At 38.7% G+C, this 25,915-nt stretch overlaps 1 protein-coding gene across 16 annotated transcripts in view; it reads right to left on the bottom strand.

Moving 5' to 3' along the window:
- The window catches only part of TRIP12 (thyroid hormone receptor interactor 12), a 140,878-nt gene that overhangs the window by 64,228 nt on the left and 50,735 nt on the right, over window positions 1-25,915 (bottom strand). For 9 of the 16 annotated variants that reach the window (XM_047872857.1, XM_047872855.1, XM_047872860.1 and 6 more), the window contains exons 3-6: window positions 20,200-20,325; window positions 18,561-19,363; window positions 4,697-4,802; window positions 1,337-1,473 (exon numbers count right to left, since the gene is read on the bottom strand). In XM_047872857.1, coding sequence (XP_047728813.1) covers window positions 1,337-1,473; window positions 4,697-4,802; window positions 18,561-19,363; window positions 20,200-20,325 — 1,172 coding nt within the window. The remainder of the gene's footprint in view (window positions 1-1,336; window positions 1,474-4,696; window positions 4,803-18,560; window positions 19,364-20,199; window positions 20,326-25,915) is intronic. The other 7 variants (XM_047872867.1, XM_047872868.1, XM_047872869.1 and 4 more) reach the window with 2 other exon arrangements.

Here is a 25,915-nt window from a genome sequence, read left to right as displayed (position 1 = left end):
TTTGAATATTAAAAGAGAATATACATGGAGCTCTCAATACCCTGTCTGCAGCAGCCTACAACTTTATAAACGCTGGCTACGGTAATTCCTGTAACGAGTCCACTTTAACACCACGCTCAGCAGCGCCATCTGTGTTGTCCGCACGGGAACTGCCCCACTTCCATATGCAGATGCGAAATAAACACTAAGACATTGGGAAGCACAGCCCGTGTGGCATGAAGAGTTTCAACGAGTTGTACTACAATGGACTGGACTTTCCCTCAAATTTAAACTTTCAGAAAAACTAGTCTAAAGAAAAGCACGTGAGAAAAGTCCCCTCCTACCAGAAGAAGTGCTTCAAGTTCACGGTTCCGTTTATCATACAAAAGCAAGAAAGACAGTAGCAAAAACGTTAAGGTGGACAGAAAGTGCAGACAAAAAGCACAAACCATGAATAGCTGCGGGCAAACTCGAAGCTTCCTGGCAAACTAGGACACAGGCTCCACCACAGGGATGAGAGAGAACTAGCACATATACTAACGTTACAGTAAGTGGAAGTGCTCTGTTAAAGTCAGTCCTTACCTAAACCTAAGCCCATGTGTATCATTCGGACATAAGGGACTCATCATACCCAAGTTCATAATGATAGACTGTGACATTTTTCCATCTGTACTTACCGTTAGTGAAAAATGCTCACAACAAGCTACATTTTACAACTGTCATCCACAATTAATCTTTGAATTATTAGTCTCCTATTCGTATTGGTGATCAATACATATTTAAAGCTGAAAGGGGTGGGGGGCAGCCTAATTTTTGTTGTGCTGAGGTATCAAGAAGAATAAAAATAAGCCCATAAAAACATAAATAGCATTCTTCAAGTTCCTTCCAAACTGAATACGTCTTACTTTTTAGAGGCTACAACATATTCTACATCAAAATTTACACATATACGAAGAAGCAATTCAAGCCACATCCTTACATTCTGATTATAAACTCAAATTTTCACACAAATAATGGGCAACTATTGTATGTCCGCATGGGCAGTGAAGAATCTTAAACAGAGAGTGACTTATCTTACCTAAAAGCCTTTTGAATGTAATCATCACAAACTTGGATTTGGAAAAGAATTAAAACAAAAACAAACGAACAAACCAAAAAACAAATGAATCCGACTAATCAAAAAAGCCCAAACCTATAAAGTAAAGCCAAAGAGAACCAAAAGCTTATTTGATGGTAACATCGAGTATATTTCTGTCCCCTCTCTTGCATTATATTTGGTACGCCTACAAAGCAGTTGCTCTCTAAATAAATCTGTAAGACACATAAACGCATCTCGGGGCTAGAAGTGCCAATCTACCTGCAGCTCCCTGGGGGGTTTCGTCTGTCCGCGCAGCTGAAGAATTTACTGTCTCCTGGTTGCTTTCAGGGTCCGCCATTTTCTCCTGTCGACGAGCTTCAGCTGCTCCTCGTTTGCCCAGGCCAGAGCCCCGCCGACTGCAACAGAGAGATGCCATCATAGGCGGCACTACCAGTGACCAGGAGCAATGTCCACACAGCACAAAGCTCCAATGCATGGAGCACAAAGCCAGTTTCTTCTTTTTACATAAAAATTGTTGCAGAAAATCACTATGGGTAACAACCAAGACTTTGTATATTTAAAATTCTTCCAAGTTACGTCGCATTCACAATACACGCTTTTGTGTCGCTATGAGCTGTGGTCATCTTTACAGACAAAAATGATTTTTAAACACTTCAACCAAATGGAAAAGTGACTCCTGCTGAGAGAATTCAACCATTTGAAATAGATCCCTACTTCCAGGCTAAATAGTGGAGCAATATACAGACTTTACACTTGACAATGAGGGGGAAGGAAAGTGGAAGACAAAAAGGTCGGGGCTGGGGGCGGGGGGAAGGTAGGGATTCCCATCACTAAGTTCCAGACAACTTTAATCATCAACAAAAAATAACTATCCCAATAATGAGCAAGAGTTCCATCTTTTAAAATAAAGGATTAAAGGGGCGCCTGGGTGGTTCAGTCAGTTAAGCGTCCGACTTCAGCTCAGGTCATGATCTCGTGGTCAGCGAGTTCGAGCCCCGCATCAGGCCCTGTGCTGACAGATCAGAGCCTGGAGCCTGCTTCCGATTCTGTGTCTCCCTCTCTCTCTGCCTCTCTCAAAAATGAATAAATGTTCGAAGGAAGGAAGGAAGGAAGATATAATATTTATAAATACATACAGATGACACTGAGGAAGACACTGGTTTCGGATTAAGTAACAGTGTAATATGCATCAGAACATCAATCAATCATCTCTCATAAAGCAAGTAACATTTTACTGATGACAATTTTTTCTATTTTAAAAGAGAAATCAGTAAGCAAATTAGGTAAAAACAAAAGATTTCCCCAGGTTATTACAACTTGGTACTGTTTAAATATGTAGCCTCCAAAGTACCTTAGGAAATGAAGAAAGACACTAAGGAAATGTTTTAGACCAAAGTCAATCTGCAGTGGAATTGGATGCTGGCTAGTAAAGAACAAGAAGAAGGCAGCAGGCATAAGTGACATGGAAATGAAGGCTCTGAATCTCCAGACAGTGCTAGAAGAGTCTGTAATCCCCCCTACACGGGAATTTGCTTAGCCAATCTTCTCTTCCACGGAAACAGCTCACTGCAAACCCAATTTACCAAGCTACCACTTAGTGGGATTCAAATTAATCCATCTATTTAACATTCAATTTGCACCAACCCCGTAACACACGCCATGCTGAACACTTGGGTGGCTGCCCTCAAAGAGTCACTGGTCTACAGAGATGAAGACACACCCGTAGCAGGCTATGAAAGCACTAAATTCAAGAGGCATCTCAACTAATTCAGAAAAAATTCGAGATGAAGAGGTCTCCGGGCAGGTGGCTAGCTTGCTTGTGTAGAGCATAAGCACGTAAACTGTAAGTAACGTGACATGCTCTAAGAAAGTGGTCATGAACAGAAGGCAGCAAAGATGGGACCCTTAGATTACCTGACTTCACATCAACCTAAAATTAATTTTCAACCACAGCGAATTCAGTTTACCTCTCAGATGATAAACTCTGGGTAAAAACTGGATTCAAAATCTAGCCCAAAATAAGACAAACCCTTTGAGGAACTGAGACATTTTCTCAAAAGAGTTCTTGGAAAACTATGGCCAAGAAACCTCAAAGGCCAACAGGTACACTAACTCCACAGATTTTAACCAGTACATTAAATAATCCAGATAGAAGCAGAAAATAAGGGGAAAAACACAGTTAAAGTGGAACAAGTCCTTTTCTTCTGACCTATAACAAGTCTCACTGCTTCCTTACGTCCCCACTGGACCCGGCACTGAGAGCAGTCAATGTCTCTTACCTTAGAGCGGAAACAAGAGCTAAGCCCTTTTAGCTCACCTGAGGGAGAGTAGGGGAAAAGGACACTCAAACCCTCTGCCCCACCACTGTTTCGTGACACACTTCGTAGAAAGAACAAACTACATATAAAAGAGTGAATAATTAGCTTTGCAAGGGCATCTGAGCAACTGACCACGCCCCAAAATGTGAGGCAACTGTAAGAAATTTTTTTTAACTTTAACTTCAGATTCTCAATCAGTTAACAAAAGCATGTGACAGAACGCACCGTGTCACACACAAAGGTAGTGGATTTCCTGAAAATGAGATCCCATCCAGCAACTGAGGGAAACGGGGACTGGAGTCCTGAAAAGCACACACGCAGAACCTACATCCGGCCTCCAGGGGTAGGTGTCGTCCTACATGTGAAAGTGAAGCATCTCTCTCCCCCTGATCCATTCAACTCCAGTGGTGCCCACATTTTCAGAAACTAAGTAGGCAATGGTACAGCCATTAAAACAGGCATCCCTTTTGATCCATTAATCACACTACCGGGAAATTTAGCTACCTTTACAAAATAACCCAAATCTGCATAAAGATGCTCATTAGAGATTTATTGGCCGACTGGAACTCTGAAAACAGCCTCAAGTCCAACTACTGGCAATAACTCTGTGAAAATGTTGTAGCAACAGAAGACAAGACAGATGGTTAAGAGTGTTGTCAAAAAATAGCATGAGGGGCGCCTGGGTGGCTCAGTTGATTATGCGCCTGAGTTTGGCTCAGGTCTTGATCTCACGGGGCTCATGGATTCGAGCCCCACGTCAGGCTCTGTGCGGACAGTGCAGAGCCTGCAGCCTGCTTCAGATTCTGTGTCTCCCTCTCTCTCTGCCCCTCCCCCGTTCACACGCGGTCTGTCTCTCAAAAATAAACATTAAAAAAAGTTGTGTTTTTTTAAATTTTTTTTTTTAAACGTTTATTTATTTTTGAGACAGAGAGAGAGCATGAAGGGGGGAGGATCAGAGAGAGGGAGACACAGAATCTGAAACAGGCCCCAGGCTCTGAGCTGTCAGCACAGAGCCCGACACAGGGCTCAAACTCACGGAGCGCGAGATCATGACCTGAGCCGAAGTCGGCCGCTTAACTGACCGAGTCATCCAGGCGCCCCTAAAAAAAGTTTTTTAAACTAGCATGAATAAAGCTTAGCAAAAACATATAAACACTGGGGAAGAATTCATTTACATAGGACAAATAAATGTCAAGTGAAATTTCAGTAAGTTTTGAAAACTTGTAAAAGGAAAGATTTTGATCAGAGTGGAACAGAAGACGGCAAACTGATCATAAACCGGGAAAACCCCATGTGTTACCTGGCACTAGCACAGGAGCCCGTGGTCTTTTGGCGTGTGCTCCGCCTCAAACTGGGGAGCTCAGCAGGTGGGGATTCACTGCGCTTCTTGGTAGATTTTCTTAAACCTATACGTGTGAAATGCAAGATCAGTTTTTGTTTTTAAAAGTTATCGTAAATTAAAAAGTGCAAAACTCTTCAGGTCAGAAGACCGCAGCATCTTCCGTGGCCTTTGTAGCACTCTACCAGGGTCCCTTCCCAGTTGGCCTTTACTTACCTGACTCATACTGGCAAAGCTAACACGGGACACGCCGCACTCCTGGTCAGGATAGAACCTTCTCACGTAAGCCCAACCTTGACTCAAGCTATGCCACCCCACGAGTGACAGTACTTCTTCTCTCATCCTATCCCCTTAAATGTTCTGATCACAGCTGTACCGTTCCACTAACTAAGCCAAGAGATTTTCTTTTTCGCATTTACTACGTATTTCAGGTTTTTACTAAGTTGAAAAAATTGCCTAAATTTCATTCTCATTCATTAGCACTTTATTACATGGCCTTTAAACTGTCCCATTTCACCTAGTTTATATAAAGTTCGTCAATTAAGACTACGAGAGCACAAAATGCTTTCTTTTCTTTACACCACCCCATCAACAAGGAATATACACTGGAGCTGAAGGCTATCAGGATGTCCAATATACAGATAACTGGATAATTCGGGGTCAAAAGTAAATCAAGCACACTTCACATGTCATTCTAGAAGCTAACTGATACCCTTTATAGGGTTAACAGAACCTAAAAAGGTACAGCATTAGGTAAAGGTAAAGTTTATTACTATTTTATAAACAACGGTGAAGCAGTCAGAGTGCTGTTCGCCCTTCCCCCCGCCCCCCCCCCCCCCCCCAACAACGTTATCATCCATGATGACACGCTGGGCAGTGTGCTGGACCTAAACAAAGATCTCCAACAGTGAAAGATCTCCAAAGTCAAAAAGCCTATTTCCAGGAGAAGTACAGCATCATCTGACAGAGCCCTTACCTTTATCTGAGACTAATTACATAGTAATAACAACTCTCTAGCTCACTTGTTATTTCCCCCAGGAAGTTCTAATGTTTTGGACCATTTCACTGCTTCACAGTGGAAAGATCAGAAATTCCTTACTCCCGACTAGGATAAAGACACCAGTAACGGCCTGGATAAGAGGTGGTTTTTAAAAAAAAAAAAAAAAAAAAAATCCAGACATCTTCTTGGGCTTCTAGCTGCTTAATTTAAAACTTCAGTTCATTTAAGTTGGGATGGTCCCCATACCACGTATAATAAAAGCTGCTAAGTAAAAACAGCACACTACTAAAGAATCTTTAAATACCAAACAGAAGTTATGCAGACAAAAATCGATGTTTAGACAGGCATTACTACCATTCAGAAATCTAAACCAAACCTTCCACGCCTTTTTTTTGTCTCCCCCAGAGTAACTTTTGGGAAATTTTACGCAGACTCCTCCAACTAGCATAAAAGGACCAAGCTGAAACTTTAATTGGGGAAAGACTGGCCTAAGAGTTTCTTAAATTTCAATTGTGTTTTTAGACTGATTTTCTACACAGCATATCACCACAGTTCCTCGGTGCAATCACCAATCTATGCCTGATACCCTATACTAGCTTTCCTCTGCCTGGACATACACCCCGTCATCTGCAAGACGAACATGGCACGTGGACAGATTACGGGACTAGCCTCATGTATTCAGCTAATTTAATCTGTAAACAACTCAGAAATTATTTTTAAAGAATGTTTTAGAAAATATTCCACTCATCTATTTGAATTGTGCAACTAAGTTAGAATAGACTAAAAATGTACAATTTACAGAAAAAATGAGTGCACACTGCATATGAACACTCCACAGTGTTTTTTTACCTCTAAAGCACTTTAAAATCCCTTGTTATTATCACTAATATTACTTAATATGATACTAAATGTCTTTATACATATACCGTGATACAGCAATGGACATTAGCAAACATTTTTGTACCTATTCAGTGACATCCCCCCAAAAATTCAAATAAACACACTGTGGGTTACTCCTATATTGCTAATGAGGTGACAGTATAGTTTTTGACCAAACTTTTACACTTTCACTACCCATACCCTACTTTAGACTTCAGTGTTTAACTTTCTTTTAAATAATTTCACGCATATGTCATTTTCTTATGATAAAATGTACTCACTTTAAATTACGGGGTTCAATATGGAGTTTAACAAACGTACCGACCCATATAACCAACACGACAATCAAGACAGGATGTCTCCATCGCTCCAAAAAGTCCCTTCATGCTCCTTGCTGCTAATTCCCTCCCCCACATTTCGGACCTCTGGACACCACTCGTGTGCCTGTCTGGCATTACTGCCTCTTCTAGAATTTCATAAAAATGGGAGTCCTGTAGTATTTTGGAGATGAATTCACATTGCTGCACAGATAAGTAGTCCATTCCTTTCTATTGTGGAGAAGTATCCCTTCGTATGGATGTGCCACAATCTTCATCCATTCTTGGTATTAAAATTTAAGAGAAACGTACTAAACTGCAGAAAAGTAGGACAAAGGAGAACCACAACAACAGAGTAGATAGATATTTTTAACAGGTATTATAATCCCGCTGCAAAGTAAAATGGCTGTCAGGCTACGTGACATGACTCCATTTAGCCTGATAAACTAGGAGAACCCCAAACGTTCTGTTTTCTGAAAGGCAATCCAATGGTAAAGGAGCTGCTACATGTAACGCTTTGGTGGAAAAGAGGTCTCTATCTGTAACATTACCTGAACCCAGGATGGGAGACAAAACTAGCGGTTGTATGTATCTCTGCTCCAAAATCTGGAACAGGGGAACACCTCACAATTGGCAAAGAGTGATAATTAATAACTTTTCAGTATTTCTAGGCAAATCAAGTCAAATGTTGGAAGAACTCTACAAATTCTCCCTCCCAAATCTAAAACATGTTAAGATTAGAAATGTCAAACTTTCGGGGAAAAAGGAAAGCTGAAGTAGTGTGGCAAACCAAGCTCTGCCTAGAAATGGGGAGAGCTTAACTTTCTTTTGGCCATTCAGCTGTCAGTTCTAGAACATTTTTTTTCTAAGTGAAGTATACCATCAAGCCTCTTTGTTTTTAATGTTTATTTTTGAGAGAGACAGAGATTGGGGGGGGGGGGGGGGGGGAGGGACAGAAAATCCAAAGCAAGCTCTGCTGCTGACAGCAGTAAGCCCAATGGGAGGCTTGAACTCACAGACCACGAGATCACGACCGAGCCAAAGTCGGGATGCTTAACCGACTAAGCCACACCCAGGTGCCCTAGAACATACTGTCTTCACAATATTAGACTGGCTTTAGTTTTCAAAAGCACTTTCAGATATAAAGTTATGATTATTCTTACTTTTCAGACACAAAAATATTAACTGACTTGCTTAAAGGTGCGTAACCCAGCCAACTACACAATTCCTAAGCTTATTTTGAAGCAAAACAGAGGCTACTACATCTTTACTGTACTTCTGGAAAAGCATTAAAATTACAACTCTACCCCCACAATAGTGATTTGTTCAAGGCCCAAGGAAATGAGGGGCTTTCTTACAAGTGAAATTCATTAATGACTGGATAGTAATCTTGGGGAAGGTAGGGTGAGGGAGCCGTAACACAGGCTGGGGACCGACAGGGTCATCTTTATTTGAGCTCCTGGATCCAGCCAAGCCTGAAGCAAACCAATCTCCTGACTTTACCAGTCATGTGAACTGACTGGTGTATATATGTATGTATGCCACATATCATATAATATAGGTCATAGAATATATTTACCTTATATAACACAGAATTATATTAAAATTATAAAAAGGCAGGTGTTGACAAACTGCAGCCTATGGGCCAAATCCATCTGGCAGCCTGTTTTTGTGCATCCCACTAGCTAGGAATGGTTTTTTACATTTTTAGTAAGTTGTTAAAAAGAAGATGTGACAAAAAACTTATGTGGCCAGTAAAACCTAAAATATTTACTTTATGGGACTTTACAGAAAATATATACTGACCTGGACTTTGAAGAGAAAAAGGAAGAACAGTATACGGACTCATCTAAACTTCAAAAATCAGTTAAATATTTAAAAAATAAGAACTTGTCCCCCCCCCCCCAAAAAATAGAAACAAAAACCTCTTGTGTTTTAAAAAGAAAAACAAGGGGCGCCTGGGTGACTCAGTTGGTGTCCAACTTTGGCTCAGGTCATGATCTCACAGTTCATGAGTGCAAGCCCTACGTCAGGCTCTGTGCTGACAGCTTGGAGCCTGGAGCCTGCTTCCGATTCTGTGTCTCCCCCTCTCTCTCAAAAATAAACATTAAGAAAAATTTAAAAATAAAGAAAAGAAAAATAAGACTAGAAAAATAAGCTAAGCAGTATTAGTTTCAGTCCTAATTTTTCTAGATTATTAGTTATTTTGATTTTTTTACTTCTAAGTTTTGCAATATTCCCACAGATAACAAATACATCTCCATTTTAAAATGGAGTAGACAAACCAAGGAATAAGGTACACAAACCAGTATTTAAAACAAGGGTATTCAAAATCAATTCATTTATATTTAAAGGTATCAAAGGATGATCAGGAATGATTTTTGAAACACAAATCCCCAATTTGTTTATACATTTTAAAAAGCTATGAAGTATCCATTTATTTACACATGTTGAATCTATTTCAAAAGGTTTTCAGAAAGACTTGTTTTTTCTTCATAAAGGGAAAAACCAAATAACATGACTATTATCGCACATGGAGACTTCAATTTAGAATCCTGCAATGGGGCCATTTTGCTACTGGAAAAAGTGAACCAAATAAAGAGAATTAACTAACAGTGGGAATATTTTCAGTAACTAGATCTTGATCCCTTCAGCCAAAACAGAATTGTGAGAACCTGGTATAACTTGGTAGTGTTGCGTGTCTACTTTCAAGTATATACATCCCTACTAATTAATGGTTACTTTACCAAAATAAATTCACAAAATGGAAAGTAACCTATCCTATTAAAAGGGATCATAGATGTTTATTTTAAAATCACTCAATAACAATAAAAGATAAGTTTTGCAGATGACAGTAAGCTAATTCCCAAATGGAATTTTCTAAGCCAAGTTTTTATTTCCTAGTCAATGCAATTTCATGCATGGAGTTGGCAATACAAATTAAAAACATTAGACATGTACAAAGATATTCATCTAAGCATTGTTTTTAATAATGAGACACTGGAAAAGAGCTAAATGTCCAATAATAGGGAATGGTTAAATAAACACCAGTATAGTAATAAAAACTGCAGAACACAGTATTAGCTAATAAGGATTTGAACAACTGGCATTTTACCCTATTAGTGGGAATGTAAATTCATATATTTCTAGGGGCAATTTCAAAATAAATCAGTATTTAAAAAGAACATAACCAGAAACCTAACAAGGAGATAATGATGTAAATTACAAAGCTCTAGTCAATATAAAAATTTAGAACAATATAAATTGGGAATGAGCTAAATTAGAGTACATCCATTTACAGCCATTAAAATGATATAGTTTTTTTGAAAGGAAAAAATCTATTAATAAGCGTGTAGGCAAATAAAAGCACTTTGGTTTCTTCATACCAAAAACACGGATGCTACCTCATTCTGTTGTCGCAAGGACAGAATTTAGTGTGTGTCACATGTCCAGCATGGAGCCTGGCTTATAATATTAGGGCATTCTACTGTCACACAGAGCAAGCTCCAACTTTTGAACAAGTATGTGCATAAACATCAAAAAGTATGTGACTTCCGGCTAAAGACAGACTGAATACACATGCATTCGCTTCTGTCCTCTCCTAGAGCTCCACTAAAATGGCATTAAAAGAATCTGAGGCAGGGGCACCTGGGTGGCTCAGTCAGTTAAGCATCTGACTCAATTTCAGCTCAGGTCATGATCTCACAGCTGGTGAATTCATGCCCCCATCAGGCTCTGTGCTGACAGTGAGGAGCCTGCTTGGGATTCTCTCTCTCTCTCTCTCTCTCTCTCTCTCTCTCTGCCCTCTACCCTGCTTGCTCTCTCTCAAAATAAATAAAGAAACTTTAAAAAAAAAAAAAAAAGAATCTGAGGCATAAAACCACAAGGATGAGAAGAAGAGATTACTATCGCAATACAATTTTACAAGATGAAAAGCAGAAATTTTAGCACGAGAAATTCCAGAAAACTGAGATAAATTGCCAATGAGAGGGCCACTCAAAATCTCACAAAGGTTCAGGAATTGATGGTACCAGGTACCTCTGGGATGGCTCTGGAATTAAAACTGAGGATTGGTTGACAGGCTGCTTATAAAGCAGTCAGATCCCCAGATCCCCTCCCCCACTTGTACAGCTGGGTAACTGTCCCTCTGCTGACCCAGCAAAACACAAGACCTCTATTCTTAAGAAAGTATAAAACAAAGAAATTCTCAAAGGACGGAGTTGCATATAGGTGCACCATATCAAAATAAGAGGAGGGCAGGAAGATCAAGCATCAACAAGACATATTAGATGACAGGTGGCCTCTTTTCCTGCTCAGCCCCCAGACCTCGGTCAGGTCCGCTTTTAACTCCAGGCAGGAGCATAAAGGAATCTTCTCTGTGGAATTTTACCAAAGAAAAAGATCTAAAAATAATGATAGAGGAGGTTTTGTAATGACTAAACCAACCAGATCACTAGAGAATGAGTTTCAGTCAAATCTCATCTCTGTGCTCAGAGCTGACAAATTGGATTTTTGGTCCCCATACACTTGAGTATGAGGAAACAACCAGGAATTACCAAAGCCTGAGGAAATTTCCCGGTATGAAAATCAAAACCAAACCAACCTCCCTCCCCAAAAAAACGTCATAAGAGAATAGTGCAAAGAAAACTCACCATTAATGTCGTCAAAAAAAGAAAGGCGTCCGTAACAAAAAGGAAATGAGAACAAAATAATCTCTTGAAAATAGAGAGCAAACAAAAAAAACTCAATAGAAAGGCTGGAAGAAGTTGAAGAAATCTACCAGAAAGCAGAACAAAAAAGTAAATCAAGAATGAAAAGACCAGAACTTTCCAAGAGGATAATCATCCAAAACAACAGGAGATCTAGAAAGAGAAAGAAACAAGGATACAGTGAACAACCATTTCGGTTTGCTTGGTTCTAATCCAGGTTTTAAGGTGAGAGTCCCAAGGGAAACCAGGGCTGCGGGGTACCCTAACAAGAAATGAAAACCCAAAGGGAAGGCAGTATCATGACACAGAGGTAAAGAGCTGCAAGATTCCAGAAAAATGGGTTACATATACAACAGATTAGGAATCAGAATGTTTCCAGTAAAAAACGCTTAAAAATAATGTAATTCTTCAAAATTCTTAAGAAAAATAATTTCTAACTCAGAACTCTATGTTCATTCAAACAAGTATCAAGGTTAATATACTTTCAGACATTCAAGATCTGAAAAATCAATAAATAAAAGGCCTTTAAAAATCTTGTATGCACGCTTTCTTAGAAAGCAAGTGGAAGTGAGGTTCCATCACACAAAATAGTAATCCAGGAAAGACAATGTGGGATCTATTAACAGAAAACTAAACCAAAGACTGAAGAAACCAAAGACTGAAGAAAATACCCTGGCTAAATAAAAACAGTCCACAGGCATAAAAGAACAGCCATCCAGAGACTTTATTTCTTTAGGAAAATTTAACAAACACAAGTAGACAGCTTGAAAAAGATTTAGACAATTAGCAAAGAGTTTGGAGTAATGGGTTCACAGAAAAGGAAAACAACATCAACAAAATAATTATTTAAATCAAGAAAAACAAAAATATTTAAGAAAGGAACCCTTCTGACACGACTGTAAATGGCATTTCTGTCTCCATACAAACATCAGGCACTGATCATGACGGGGCAAATGGGAAGTGTATGCAGTGTGTGCTTGGTGGGTACAGAGGTGCGGTAACTTTCATAAAGGGTGTGTAACAGAGCACACGTTGGAGGGGGGAGAAAAGCAACAAATAAACATGAGTACATAATCCAAACACATGGAAAGAGATACCAAAATAATCCAATGGGGAAGGGCAATGTGGCGGGAAGACTGTTTTTTCCTAATCAATTTATATGTAACTTCAGTAAAAAGTAATCTGACCAAAAAAATTCTTATTCTAACATGGCATACAAAAATACATACCATGGTTGGTTAAAATTCACTGGGTAAAATAAAACAAAGCCTTCTCAACAAAGAAGCTGATGATACTTGTTTCCATTCAATGTTCTTGAATTTGGCAACTCATTTTCCTAATTTAATTTTTTTAAAGCCTCAAAATTATTAGGAATCATTGGTGATTTTTCAAAGTAATTACATACTAGAATTATTACAGTGTTAAATTGCCAAATTAGTTCAACAGCTGTCTTACCATATAGAAAACTGTCACCACTTCATTCTTTTCCCTTTAAGCTCCTCAGCCAACACCTCAGGAGGTGGAAAAATAATTTAATTATATAAGCTCGGCATGTATGACCCTATAAGACTCTAGGTGAAACCAAGAGTGTAACTCTTAAATTCTCTCCTTCTCAACTCATTCTTATTTCTTCCTTCCAGGCTGGAGGTGCAAAGCACCATGTCTCAGTCTCGGGCTGACGGTAGAGTCCTGATCTAGACTGAATTACCTTCCCAGAATTCTGCATCCGCCTGGTTCTTGTCTAGTTCTAATAATGGCCACAGGCTGCATGCAAGGCACCAGAAGAGTAGAAAACTCAAGCTGGAAATAAGCTGATAACTGCTGCTATGTTATTAATAATGTGCACATGGTGTCCACTTAACTAATGAGAGGAAACCAGATCTGCAAACAGACATATCAGACTAGAAATATCTTTACGTTTTTCCATAAAGAAGTTCCGTAACAGCCCAGATTTTGATCACAAACTTTCTTACATTTCTATGCCATCCATCACCTACTACACTCAACACGTACTTTGAAACAGTCCTATTATTTCAAATTTAGCTTAAAAAGGCAAATTAGCAAAATAGATCTTGAAGCCATTAATAATTGTAAAAACATTTGGAGATACATTAAGATATAAAATATTTTCCAAAATCATTTGAGTCATTACATTGCCCCACTGGTTATACATTTACGCTACGTAAATTTTGAGAAGGTCTGTTTGCTTACGTTTAACAACACAGAGCAAGAATAATTTCCTAATGCATATTAAAAATTGTCACGTAACACTATCCTTTCTGGGGCATTCTCAAGACTTCAACCAACTGATACAGTGTGTGACCTTTGCCACTGAGCTATTTTGATCAGTTGCAGCTGGCAAGCCACAAGGCTTTGGGAAGCCCATCACAAAAGTAGCTGTTTCACTAGTTCTCCTGCCAACTCTAATTCCTCAGCAGGAACCTGCCCATCAGTCTGTGAACAGTTGCCGAACCAGCACATTGGGAAAGGTCTTCTTGCTTAAGTGTCCCAACTAAATGTATTGTATCATTTCCCAAAGGTGCTCCTTGGACTACTGCTGTCTCCCGAGGTAATGACCTGTGGTCAGGCAAATCTGTAAACTACGAGGTTAAGCAGAAGTTACCATGAGGTTTCTCACAGCCTTCGATGTGTTAACGCGTATGCTCCACCTCCCGGAGTAGTATTTGGAGTAGTATTTGGCTGTGGGAAATGAGTTTTCACAAAGTATCATGTAAGTACTGATCCATGAAGTTTTACTGACCAATCAGATCAGTGAGCCTTTACCTAAGAAAACATACCATATTCTAATTAACAGGTTCACTGAATGCTAACAAGTTGAAGAAAACAAGTAACTACCCAACTTGGAATGCTTTCTATCTCACAAAGTGGTCTACTCCATTTTTTGGGTAACTTGCAGATTCTGGTTCCCCGAGATACACTAATCAGAAATCTGCCTCTCAACCTCTACCCACTGAATCTAATCTTGTCCCCGGGTTGACGTGCAGGGTGGGGCGGGAGGGGATTCCTCATGCATAAAGAGCCCTTCAAATATATGGCAGTAACTCTCAAGTCACCATTTTATATGTCTGCATGGCACGTTAATTTTACGAAGTTATTTTTACATTCTTTTATTGATGCTTCACAAGAATATTGTTTTACATGTAACATCAGGGGCTAGGCTGCTACTGTAACTATAGCCGAATGATTGGCCCAAACACACAAAACTAAGAAGAAGTAATATAACTAAATCAAGACCTTCCAAATTTAAAAATAGCTATGCTTTAAACTGATCACAGGCTAGGATTTATCAGTCCTTCATTCTCAAAAGGTTGCTGAATGTTTTCTGTCTTAAGACACTCAACTTCTAGTGTACACTCTAAATTCTATAACGCATCTCATATACTAATAAGCACTATGCTAAGTCTGCTCATTTATTCCTCGAATAAACGGTTATGCCCATTTATAAGGAAAAGATGACGAGCTTTCCCACAGTTGCCAGCTGATAAAAGAGCAGAACTAGAATTCAAACCCAGGGTTTTTACCTGTATAATAAGAGTTCACTATCCCCAAAATGCCATTTCTTGAAACTCAAGAGATCCCCCAAAACTACCTTACTTTGCCCCTATGTTCTTAAGTAAAATTACCAAGTACTGTCAATTCTATCGCAGTATTGCTTCTTACTTTACAAACTCTTTCCCGAAGTGACACACGTAATCATGCCTAAAATCCACCCTGCCCTGTCTGACTTCAAGAAGCCTTCCTAGATTTAGCTCACCCAATCTACTCAATCCTATGCTTCTAGTGTCATGACTGATTTCTGGAACCAGATGGCCTGGGTTTCACTCTTGGCTCTATCACTTCTAAGTTCTGTGACCTTGGGCAGGCAACCTGACCACTGTCCCTGAGTCTCCTTACCTGTAAGAATAGTATCTGCCACACGGGGCTGATGAGGAGTAAACGACATGATCCGTGTAAACTATTTACAAGTTATCAGGCACTTGTAAGAACATTACACGTAAATATTCCCTACTATTTTGTTCTGAAATGATTTTCACCTATTTGAAAATAAACAAATCTGTAGTGAATGGTAGGATATAAATCCTTGGGTTCACACAACATTCACCTCTGAAGATGAATCAATCCCAGTAAAGAAGGATCAAACTGGGTTTCGTCTCCTCTGGGAACTTAACGTCTCTTAACGACCCAAAACACGGCGTATCAGCACAAGACAGAGCTCCCAAGGTTGAAAAGGAAGCGGCAAAGAGAAGCTGTGGCTTCAAGTCACGCGTAGCCTCCATCTTCCGATCGCTGCTCTGCCATCTGTGAGACACGTTACCCGTGCAAGTTCTCACCTCATGAAATACGTTTCCTTAATAACTATCCTTAAGCACCATTTTTTAAAAAAAAGTAAGTGGATGGCCTATGTAAAATACCTCGTACTTATCAGATGCTAAGGAATTGCACCTTCTCTTGTTTCAACAGCGTAGGGCTCAGAACTAGGGTAGTGGTCGTGAAAATGGGAAAGTGGTATTTGTGACCATACAACACATAGAGATTTTGTGAAACTGAGGAAGATAATCCAAGGGGAGTTTTAAACTACTCCGTTTGTGACCACGTGCAGAGTGAGTTTCATAGACTGTTTTATTACAGCAGAGGGGTAGGTGGCAACAGGACATTCAGTGCTTTCTCACTTAGAGAAACCAAGGACAACCCACCGGGGGCTGGGTTTTCTTTGAAAACTCCTGTTAACAGACTGAAGAAAAGAAAACGAGTGACCAAGAAGAGTTGAGGACATGACACTCGAGAACAATCTGAACTCACCCTGCACTGGACTCCCCAGAAAAAAGAGCTGAAAGTGGTAAGCTCTTCAAGTAAAGCCAATTGGAAAGCAGAAGTGGAGAAGTGAATTCCACTGAACATGCCACAAACTCAACCTGGCCTGATGGCTGTGGAGGTCACGCAGCTACTACAATGGGTACGTACGTATGTACATGTGTACATATGTATGCGCGCGCGCGCACACACACTCTCACACTTCTCTACTTCCTTAAAAACAGAGAAGAAGAGGTATAAAAGGGATAAGCTAACTCCAAGTGCCTAGAAAACCTTGGCAGATCCAACGGGACAGTTGGCTGTGCCCTTTTTTACCTGGCTTTTAATTCCCTTTTGACTTGAAGATACCAATCTTTTTTTTTTTTTTAAGGTTTATTTTGTGGGGGGAGGGGCAGAGAGAGAAGGGGAGAGTGAGAATCCCAAGCAGGCTCCGTGCTCTCAACACAGAGCTCAATGTGGGGCTCCAACCCACAAACTGTGAGATCACGACCTGAGCTGAAGTCAGATGCTTAACCGACTGAGCCACCCAGGTGCCCCTCGAGATACCAATCTTAATCTTAATCCAGTATCTGTACCTTGAAATTCAAAAGATTTTAGACAGATGTAAAGTGTATTTAAAATACTAAATTGGGAGTGCCTGGATGGCTCAGTCGGTTGGGCATCTAACTCTTGATTTTTGGCTTAGGTCGTGATCTCACAGTTTGTGGGATTGAGCCCCATGCCAGACTCTGAGCCGGCAGAGCAGAGCCTGCTTGGGATTCTCTCCTTCTACTCTGGCTCTCCCCCACACCCCCGCATGCACTCTCTCTCAAAATAAATAAACTCTAAAAACTTAAAATAAAATGCCAAACTGAACAAAATGCTGCAACGTAAAAGATGTTATTTTCACAATAACCCTATGGTACAGATTAAAGACAAGATTTTATGTGGTGCCTACTAGTATTCCTATCACAGTTCAGCTAATATTGAATCAAGTGAAAGTACAGATAGTAGGGTTAAAGGAAACAGTGCTGACAATTGGCTGTGATTCAATATTAGGTTAGGCTGATTCAATATTAGCTAAACTTTGACAAGAATACTAGCACGCTATATAGAATTGTCAAGAACCAAGAAAAGGTTCTAGCCCTAACAAAATATAAATCTAAAATGTTCTATGAGGGCAAGGAAAAAAAAGACGGTCAAAAGCAAGCTTCCTGGATAAATACTACAAAAGTTAAATGCTTAAAAAAAACTATACATAAGGGCTATATCATTCTTTTGTGTGTTTTAGATTTCTCAAAATAGGAAAAAGAAAAGAACACCCTTCAGTGTGACAGCAATCATGTAACTGAAGAGGACCGCCACCAGTCCTAATCATTCTAATGACATGAACATTTGGCTTCCCTGAAGAAGCCTTTTGACAAAAAGAGAAAGAGAAAAGTGCCTCAAGATCCCTATCTCCCATCTAGTTTGTTTCTCTGCTTGAAATGTTATTATTCCCGAATGTTAGCTCTCTTCCGCGGTTCAAGAGGGCAACACTCTTTCCCATTTATGTGGGACAAAACAAAGCCAGTGTAGGGAACATAAGAGGTATTCATCTTTAGACCAGACTCCTTCAAGGCCACAAAACAGGACATGTGAATAAGGCTTAATTTATACGAGGATACATTTATTTTGAAAACTTAGCTCACTCAGTATTTCCATACATCAAGAAATGTATCATCCCCAAAACACAACCCACCATGTGATTTTTGATCATGGTCCAAAGCGACTCATAACTGAAATAACTTTCTGGTCTGCTTATAGAAAATCCAACTTGATGTCCTGCCCTGATAACAGGAAATAAGTTAAGAACTATAAGGAGAAAGACACAGGCACTAAAATGTGACCACTTAGTAATAATAAGAAGGCAGCATTTCTTACCGGTTTCCTTCAAACTAAAGGCAGCATCAATTATTATGCACTGTTACAAACAGATCCGGTAATAAACCTGAGACTGCCTCAGGCCGGAAAAAAAGCAAAACAAATCTGACTACCTTGAAAGCATAGTCACTTCTGACAAACCAAGAAACATTTCATTTTAAAAAGAGATGTCGCCATCCACTTACTTGCCAATTTGGCCTGTAATCCAGAAGGGCCAGGTTTTGATGTCTCTGACTTAGAAGACCCTGGAAGAGACAGTTTGGTTTTAGGAAGGCTAACTTTAGGGCTGAAACGAGCAGCCCAATCGAATTTTGAAGAGCCACCAGTTTTACTCTGTTCCTTTTCCCTGCTACTTCTTCTGGGACTGGGACTGGATGCCGAACGGGAACGCCTGGCCTTGTTCTGGTCTTTTCCTTGTTTCACCCTGGCCCCTGGTGGCACGGCGGAGGAGGCCGAGGCAACAGCGGAAGAGGAGGAGGAAGTAGAGGCGGCAGAGGAAGAATCAGTGATGGAGCTGCACCCAGCCTTGGCCGAGGCGGCGGATTTTGAAGCCAGCTTGGTGGGTTTTGCAGATCGCTCTTCGGCACCAGTGGACTCAGACACAGAACCACTCTTTATACAAGAACTCTCTGTCCTCTTTCTTTTCTGACTCCGTGAACTGCCAGCGGCCCCACTCTTTCTGGTGTGAGCCTTACTTGTCGATGGCGAGTGTGCAGATTTCAGTTGTTGCTCCTGGTCTAAATGTCTCTTCTTTGACTTACTATGTGGCTTATTCGTTTCTGAGGGGGATTCAGTACGCTGAAGTGCTTTCGGTTTTTTGGCAGAGCTGGGAGAGTTGGTCCTGTTGTAGTCTGGACTAGCACTGCGTTTCACTCCTCGAGAATTGTCTTTCTTAGGCACCTGCCCCGTTTTTTGCCTTTCTGAAGGATTGGCTCTGTCTGGATCCTCTGGTTGTGGAACTATGACAGCAGATGATGAACTGCAGCTTCTGACAGGGTAGATAAGAAGAGAGTTAGTATCGGCCGGCCATCATTAAACCTGTCCTATAATACTTATTAACTTCTCAAATCTATGCAATAAATGCTTTAAAAATAAAAAAGGTGCAAAAGTTTTCCTGATTGAGTCCAGGGCTTAATAAATACAGGTTTTCAAATGGTTCAAAACTGGGGGCAGTGGGGGGGGGGGGGGATAGGTGTAACTTTAAATGGCTAAATATTTGATGACATGGTCAAATATTTGATTAGATCAGGGCATTTCTTCAGCCCAAAGATTACTGACACTAACCTCCCCACCAATCACAAAACATGAATTAAATTTACAAGAAAAAGAATGCTTAGAACCAGTTGAAGCTAGAATACTGACGCTCTATTTGTAAATACAACTTCTTTGTCAAAGCTTTAAATAACCATTAATGTATGCACTTTCGTATGCAAATGAAGGCAAGAAAGTTTTATAGTATTGTGTTACTCCTTTCTAAAAGACTCCTACCAATTAGATCTTAAGAAATCAATGACCTTTGGCTCTGCCAATAAAAAACCTAAGGGTTTCGGGGGGGAAAAAAAGGTAAAATGGCATTTCGGATGCCTATAAAAGTTTGTTAAACAAACAGGTTCTCTAAGCAAGGGCAAAACTGCATTGTCTAGAGTCCGCTGCACTGACACCACTGCAAAGATAATCAACTATTAACCCTCAAAGTTACATTCAGGGAACAATGAAAATACCTATCACAACATTTTGGGATAACCTGCTAAATTTTAATATTATGCAATGATTCAAATGCAAATAATTCTGCCTTGAAAATGTACAAGCAATGTGAAGATTTACCTTTTAGAAAGGTGTCCCCTTGACAGTTCAGAAGTAGTATTAGACTGCACTTTGGGTGCCTTAGAATTAGATTTTCTACTCTCAGGAGGGCTATATCCCTTATGTTTTGCCTGCCCTAAATGTGACCTGTCAGCAGAAAATCAAAACAGAAATCTATCAGGACACTGAGATGCAAATACAGCACTGAAAGTGAAATATGTTTTCATTTTTTTAAAAAGCCTCCCAATGCTTCATTATTGACTACCCTTTTCCCAAATATTTCCAAAACTAAGTTATTGCTCTACCAAATACCCTTGCAAAAAAACTTGCCTTAGAACCGACTCAATACCCAAGAGTTAAATCAATCTTATTACCACTTTTCTTGACTGAGTAGCAATATTAGAGTTACTTAAGCAACAAAGAATTTTTCAACAGTTTTACTGCAAATTCACATATGCTAAATTTTTGCAAAGCACAAATCCAGACTTTAGATCTAAACCCTACTTTTAATAGATAACGTGAGTATAACAGCTTAAAAGCTTTGGGGAAGAGGCAGTCTGTGACCCATCCCTACAATGCTGCCGATTCCCAATTTGTAGAATTCAGGTTAGCACAGTAAATGCAGAGACAGATGAAATCAATTCTCAAACAGATTTTACACAGAAAATCATCAGAAGCACTCAACAGTAAATAAACTTACATGAAATCAATAGAGTGATATTTGCTAAGAATGTAATGTACTAATCAATAAAAAAAAGTACAACAAAAACCAAGTCCTAGAGAAAGAGATAAAGAATTGACCACAAAATATTCCAAACACATTCAAAAGATTCCATTACTGATATATGGTTAGGTTATATTTATAATAAGACATATTCTTGTGCCAGCATTGTTCTAAGAGCAAGTTTGCAGGACATGAATAAACTGTTTTTCAGCGGTTAGGTTTTTTTTTTTAACCTCAGGCAATGATTACATTAGATTTACATAAGCAATAAAAAGAGAGCATGCATTAATATATACCCAGAAAAGCTGGTGTTACAGAGGTGAGGGGTATTAACATAACAGATGCAACTATTGTAATTCACAGACAACATCCATCCTTCATGTAAGGAACATAAAAGAGCATATTCTAATGAGAATAACAAAGTCTCATTAATACCAAAGCTGTTTACTCTGTTAAAAAAAAAATCTTTCAAAGGTTTTAATTCTAACATCATCTCAAAGGAACTTATAAATCAGTCACTGAAACCTCACATGATGATTCTAATTGAATCTGTAAGAATGCCAGAGTTCTTAACATATCATACAAGTTCCACCATTTCTTCAAAAAGATCCTCTAAGGTTTCTCGTCTCTTATTTTTTTTCTTCCATTTTTCCAGAAGAGTTCAATACTGGATTCTTGAAAGAAGATATGAAATTAGCTTCTCAATAAAAAAGAAATATTTTTGGATCCATAATACCACTTTCATTTTTAAGATTCTAATAAATGATAGACTAGAACTCTCCAAAGACTTACTAGAATAGGTCAACTACTAAAAAACTCTAAGCTGGTCTTTTCAAGTGTCTTAGTCTTGTGGGCTTAGTCTTTTCAAGTGACTGTAGTAATGAATACAAGTATTTTTCAAGCTACTTAATATTTTTTCTGTGTAGCCAAGCTGAACCTTGTAAGATTTATCCACTGTGATTTAGTTTATGCATTTTTCCTAAATAGTCTTCCAATGCAGAGTGAAATTTTGTTTTAACCCATGGGTTTCCTAATATAGAGATTTAATTTCTGGGAACTGCTTTTGGTTTTGTTACATTTCTACTAACAGATCTGAGAGTTGTATATAAAAAAAAAAAAAAAAAGGAAAGAAAAAAATGAAATGAGTAAATTTTCAAATCATCCCATAATTACTTTTTAAAAGGTATGTTCTGTTTTCAGGGTGTACAATTTAATATCCATGGAACAATACTTATAAATTATGTCATTCTTATTTTAGTAAAGTTTGCTAAGGATTAATTTTTTAACTAAATCACAATTTCTACTTCATTATAAAATTTAAAATACCCCTTGCTATGTTCCTTGATTATAATTTTAAAATCATTTTAAAAGAAAACTTTAAAGTCTAAAGTTAGACTACTTTGTGGTAACGTTCACTTAAATATTCAAATGGCAATCTTAAAAATGTGAATCATTAACATATTCCTAGTTAGGTGTCAAAAGAAGGAAGGGAATTCATTCTCTTTGTCAACAGATTTTGACCAACATTAACCCAATGCCTACAGTGGTATAGAAGTAGCTGTCCTCCTCTTTGTAAAGAAATTGTTCCCTGATCTTAAATACATCTAACTTTACAGGACTTAAATCAACTCCTGAATTTCTATTGTCCTTACTCACACCATCAAGGAACTAAAGAATTTATCAGTTCAATGCTCAACATTAGATTACAAAAGGAAAAAAAAAATCCACCCATTTTAGAAAGTGAAACTCACAAAACTAGCTTAAATACAACAACGCCCACAATGATCTGACTGCACCTTTCCTAAAATTAAGCGCAATAGTCTCACTGAGGCCTGGTTAAAAATATTTTAAGATACAAAATACTGATCGCTACTGTTCTTCTGCCTATTGTTTAAGAGGGGCTTAATACATTTTCTGTAAAGGATAGTACTTATGGCTTTGTGGGCAATATGTAAATAAATGGGCAGGGCTATGTTCCAATCAAATTTTTATTTACAAAAACAGGCAGGAAGCTGGATTTGTCCCATGGGTCATACAGAGCATGCCAGTCCTTGGCTTACCACAAGAGAGTAAGCAAACAGATGGTACCATAAAGAGACAATATGGGGCCTCCCAAAGTGGGGTTCTGCTTTATTATGCCCATTTATAAATTATTAAAGCTCAGAATACTGTAAAGTAAATCTCCATAAAATAATAACACCTAATCTAGCAGACCCAATCAGAATATCACAGTATTCAGCACTAAACAAGCCTTGATGCCTTTTAGCTCATTTCAACAACTCCCTGATTTATCAGACCTTAATGCTCAACATTAATCTTTATTAAAAAGCATAATCTAAGTCCCAGTAAAATTTATATCCACGATAAATCAAATTTGCAAGAATAACACAGTAAAATTCATGACAAAATCTTTTTGACAGCACCAGAATGAGCCCATTTAGTAAAATACAACCCAAGGATAGGCAGATAAATGGGTGGGTGTGTATGTTCAGGAGCTTTTATATCATCCTATGGATATTCCTGAGGAAAAAGCTCACTTTCTGCAAAATCTAAAAATAATCGGGCTAATGGTGGAAATAAGATTAGGCATAGTGCACTCAAACCTATGTTATTTTATGATCACATTCCTAACAAAAACATCACCAACTTTAAAGATTAAATCTCCCCTAACATTTGCACCGAATAATCACAGTTGGTCCACTCTTTGGGATCTTATATTTGCGCTTTCTCCTTTCGAGTGTGAATTTTTAGACATTTTCTCTTAAGACCAGCTTCGACAAAATTAAAAAAATACAATTCCGGGGGAGACATTCCTTTTTCTCATTTTCTTCCTTTATAAATACAGGAGTAAATGGTTTTGAGCTTCCTTAGAGTGTTTAACCAGGCAAAGTGTGGTGGTTCTAGAAGTCACTGAAATAGCACTTCCTGCAAATGAATTCTTTAAATCATTTTTGTAAGATTTTTAAGCTTTTTCATAAGATCTTCATAAATAACCAAATCTTCCACTTTAATTGAAAGGCTATCCCATTTCAGTCCATATATTACCACTGGAGGAAATACTGCCTATGAGCCAACAGTGCTTCCACATTATATTGACATCATTTCCCTATTTAGCAAGTGTATAAAGGCCAGATCACATTAAACAAACCCAGCTGACAAGAAAACAGACCAATCAACTCTGGGTTATGTGCTTCCAAGACTCAAATGCCTCTTGTTGCCTTTTAGGAAAATCATAGTGACTGCCCCTGTCTAGATACTTTAATTTACTTTTACTGCTATTTATTAAAATAGTTGGTAGTCCAAAGGGTTAAAAACCATCTCTAATCCAGAGGGCATCTAAGAAAGGGCAAAATCTTGTATCAAAGAACTCTTCTTCTCTTAATGGTAGATAAAATGAGTGGCTAGTTACAAGTAGTTAATACATCACGTCTTAAATTTTGTCTGAAATTACTTTTCGTGCCAGACATATTCACAATTCAAATACATGTACATACTACCAAACAAATTATTCGGGGCTTCATTAAATCTCCAAATGTTTTTTGTGTGTATACAGACACACATGCATTTTTATGCCTTTATATTTTATATACACAATGAACATCATCATTTTGTCTTCTGAAAATTAAATGCTTTGTTTATAGTGTTCATAAATTAAATGCACGTTTTAAATAAGTCACTGATTTGCAATCATCAGGCTGCAAAGTTCAGTTAAAGCACTTTAAACAAAAAGCTCACTAATGTTCTCAGCAAAATGCACTGTTTTTCTATTCTGATCACAAAATGGAAGCTGATTAGTCTGACCAGTGTTCCCATGTTTAGTTATGGCAAAAATGCCAGCCTAATGGATTCTGTAATTTACGGTAAAGAACTCCTTATTTATCTCATAAAACAATGTTTTAAACATCACTGGCTCTCCCCTCTAGGGAACATTTTGAAAACATGTTAGGGAACAGGGTGCTACTGCCATTTAGCGAGTGTGGACCTAGAGGTAAAAGATGCCAGCCATGCAAGTATACAGAACAGCAGGACCCCATGAAAGACTGTCCCATGACCCAGACCGCAAGTAGCCTTGGTAATATATGAAAACCTTAGGAGAAAACTTGAAATCTGGCCATGATATAGGTAAAATAGATGCTCATAACTTCTCGGCTTCTATTCGTTTTGCATGGTGTTTATATACCATTTCTCCAGTTATCCATGGGAATCAACAGAAGATTACCTTTTGGCAGCTCTACCATGGGTCATGTATCATTCTGAAGAAGTCTACAAAGAAAATGCTGCTTATGGCATTTAAGCATGTTCCTGTAGCTGTCACATTCAATAAATTCAGACGCAGAGGCAAGCGTCTGAAAACAGTGCCATCTTGTGTCAAGGCACCCAAGCATTTAACCTACTGAGATCTTATTATCTTGAAATGAATTAAGAAACACAAAATATCCGTCTAAACAGTTTAGAAACATAAAATGTTTCTAAATATATAAAACGTAACGTAAAAATAAACAAGTAGAAGGAAAACAACTGATAAACAAAAGCGGCATCATAATAAAGAGGTTGACCTGATATGATACACATTACAGAGTGGGAGGGAGCACTAGAGGGGACAGGACGGAGTTGAGAACTACTGGAACAAACTACTCATTTCAACAGATTTGTCAGGTTTGCCAACTCAAATATATGCAAGTCATGACAAGGCATATAAATATGGATAACACACAGTCTAGTTCCTGTCCTCAAAGAGGTCAGTGCCTCATAAAACAAAGTGATCTACCAGATGCTATTAAGTTCTCAACAAAGGGAAAAATTACTTCTAGGAGGAGAATATAGGCTTTATAGACTACATGGCATTTAAACCACACCCCGAAGAATGAAAAGCTGAAGAAAAAGAATGTTCGAGTCAAGCGCAGAGTATAGGGAAAGGCAGGGGCAGGAAAACATGAAACCCACATGGCACCTGGCAAATGATACGAATTTCCCGGAGCACAGAGCTACATTAGGAAACAAGGTTGAAAGGAC

Source organism: Prionailurus viverrinus, chromosome C1 (genome assembly GCF_022837055.1).
Source record: "Prionailurus viverrinus isolate Anna chromosome C1, UM_Priviv_1.0, whole genome shotgun sequence".
Classification (NCBI taxonomy): Eukaryota; Metazoa; Chordata; class Mammalia; order Carnivora; family Felidae; genus Prionailurus; species Prionailurus viverrinus.
The sequence above is the reverse complement of the archived record's forward strand: the minus strand, read 5'-3'. Positions and strand labels throughout refer to the sequence as shown.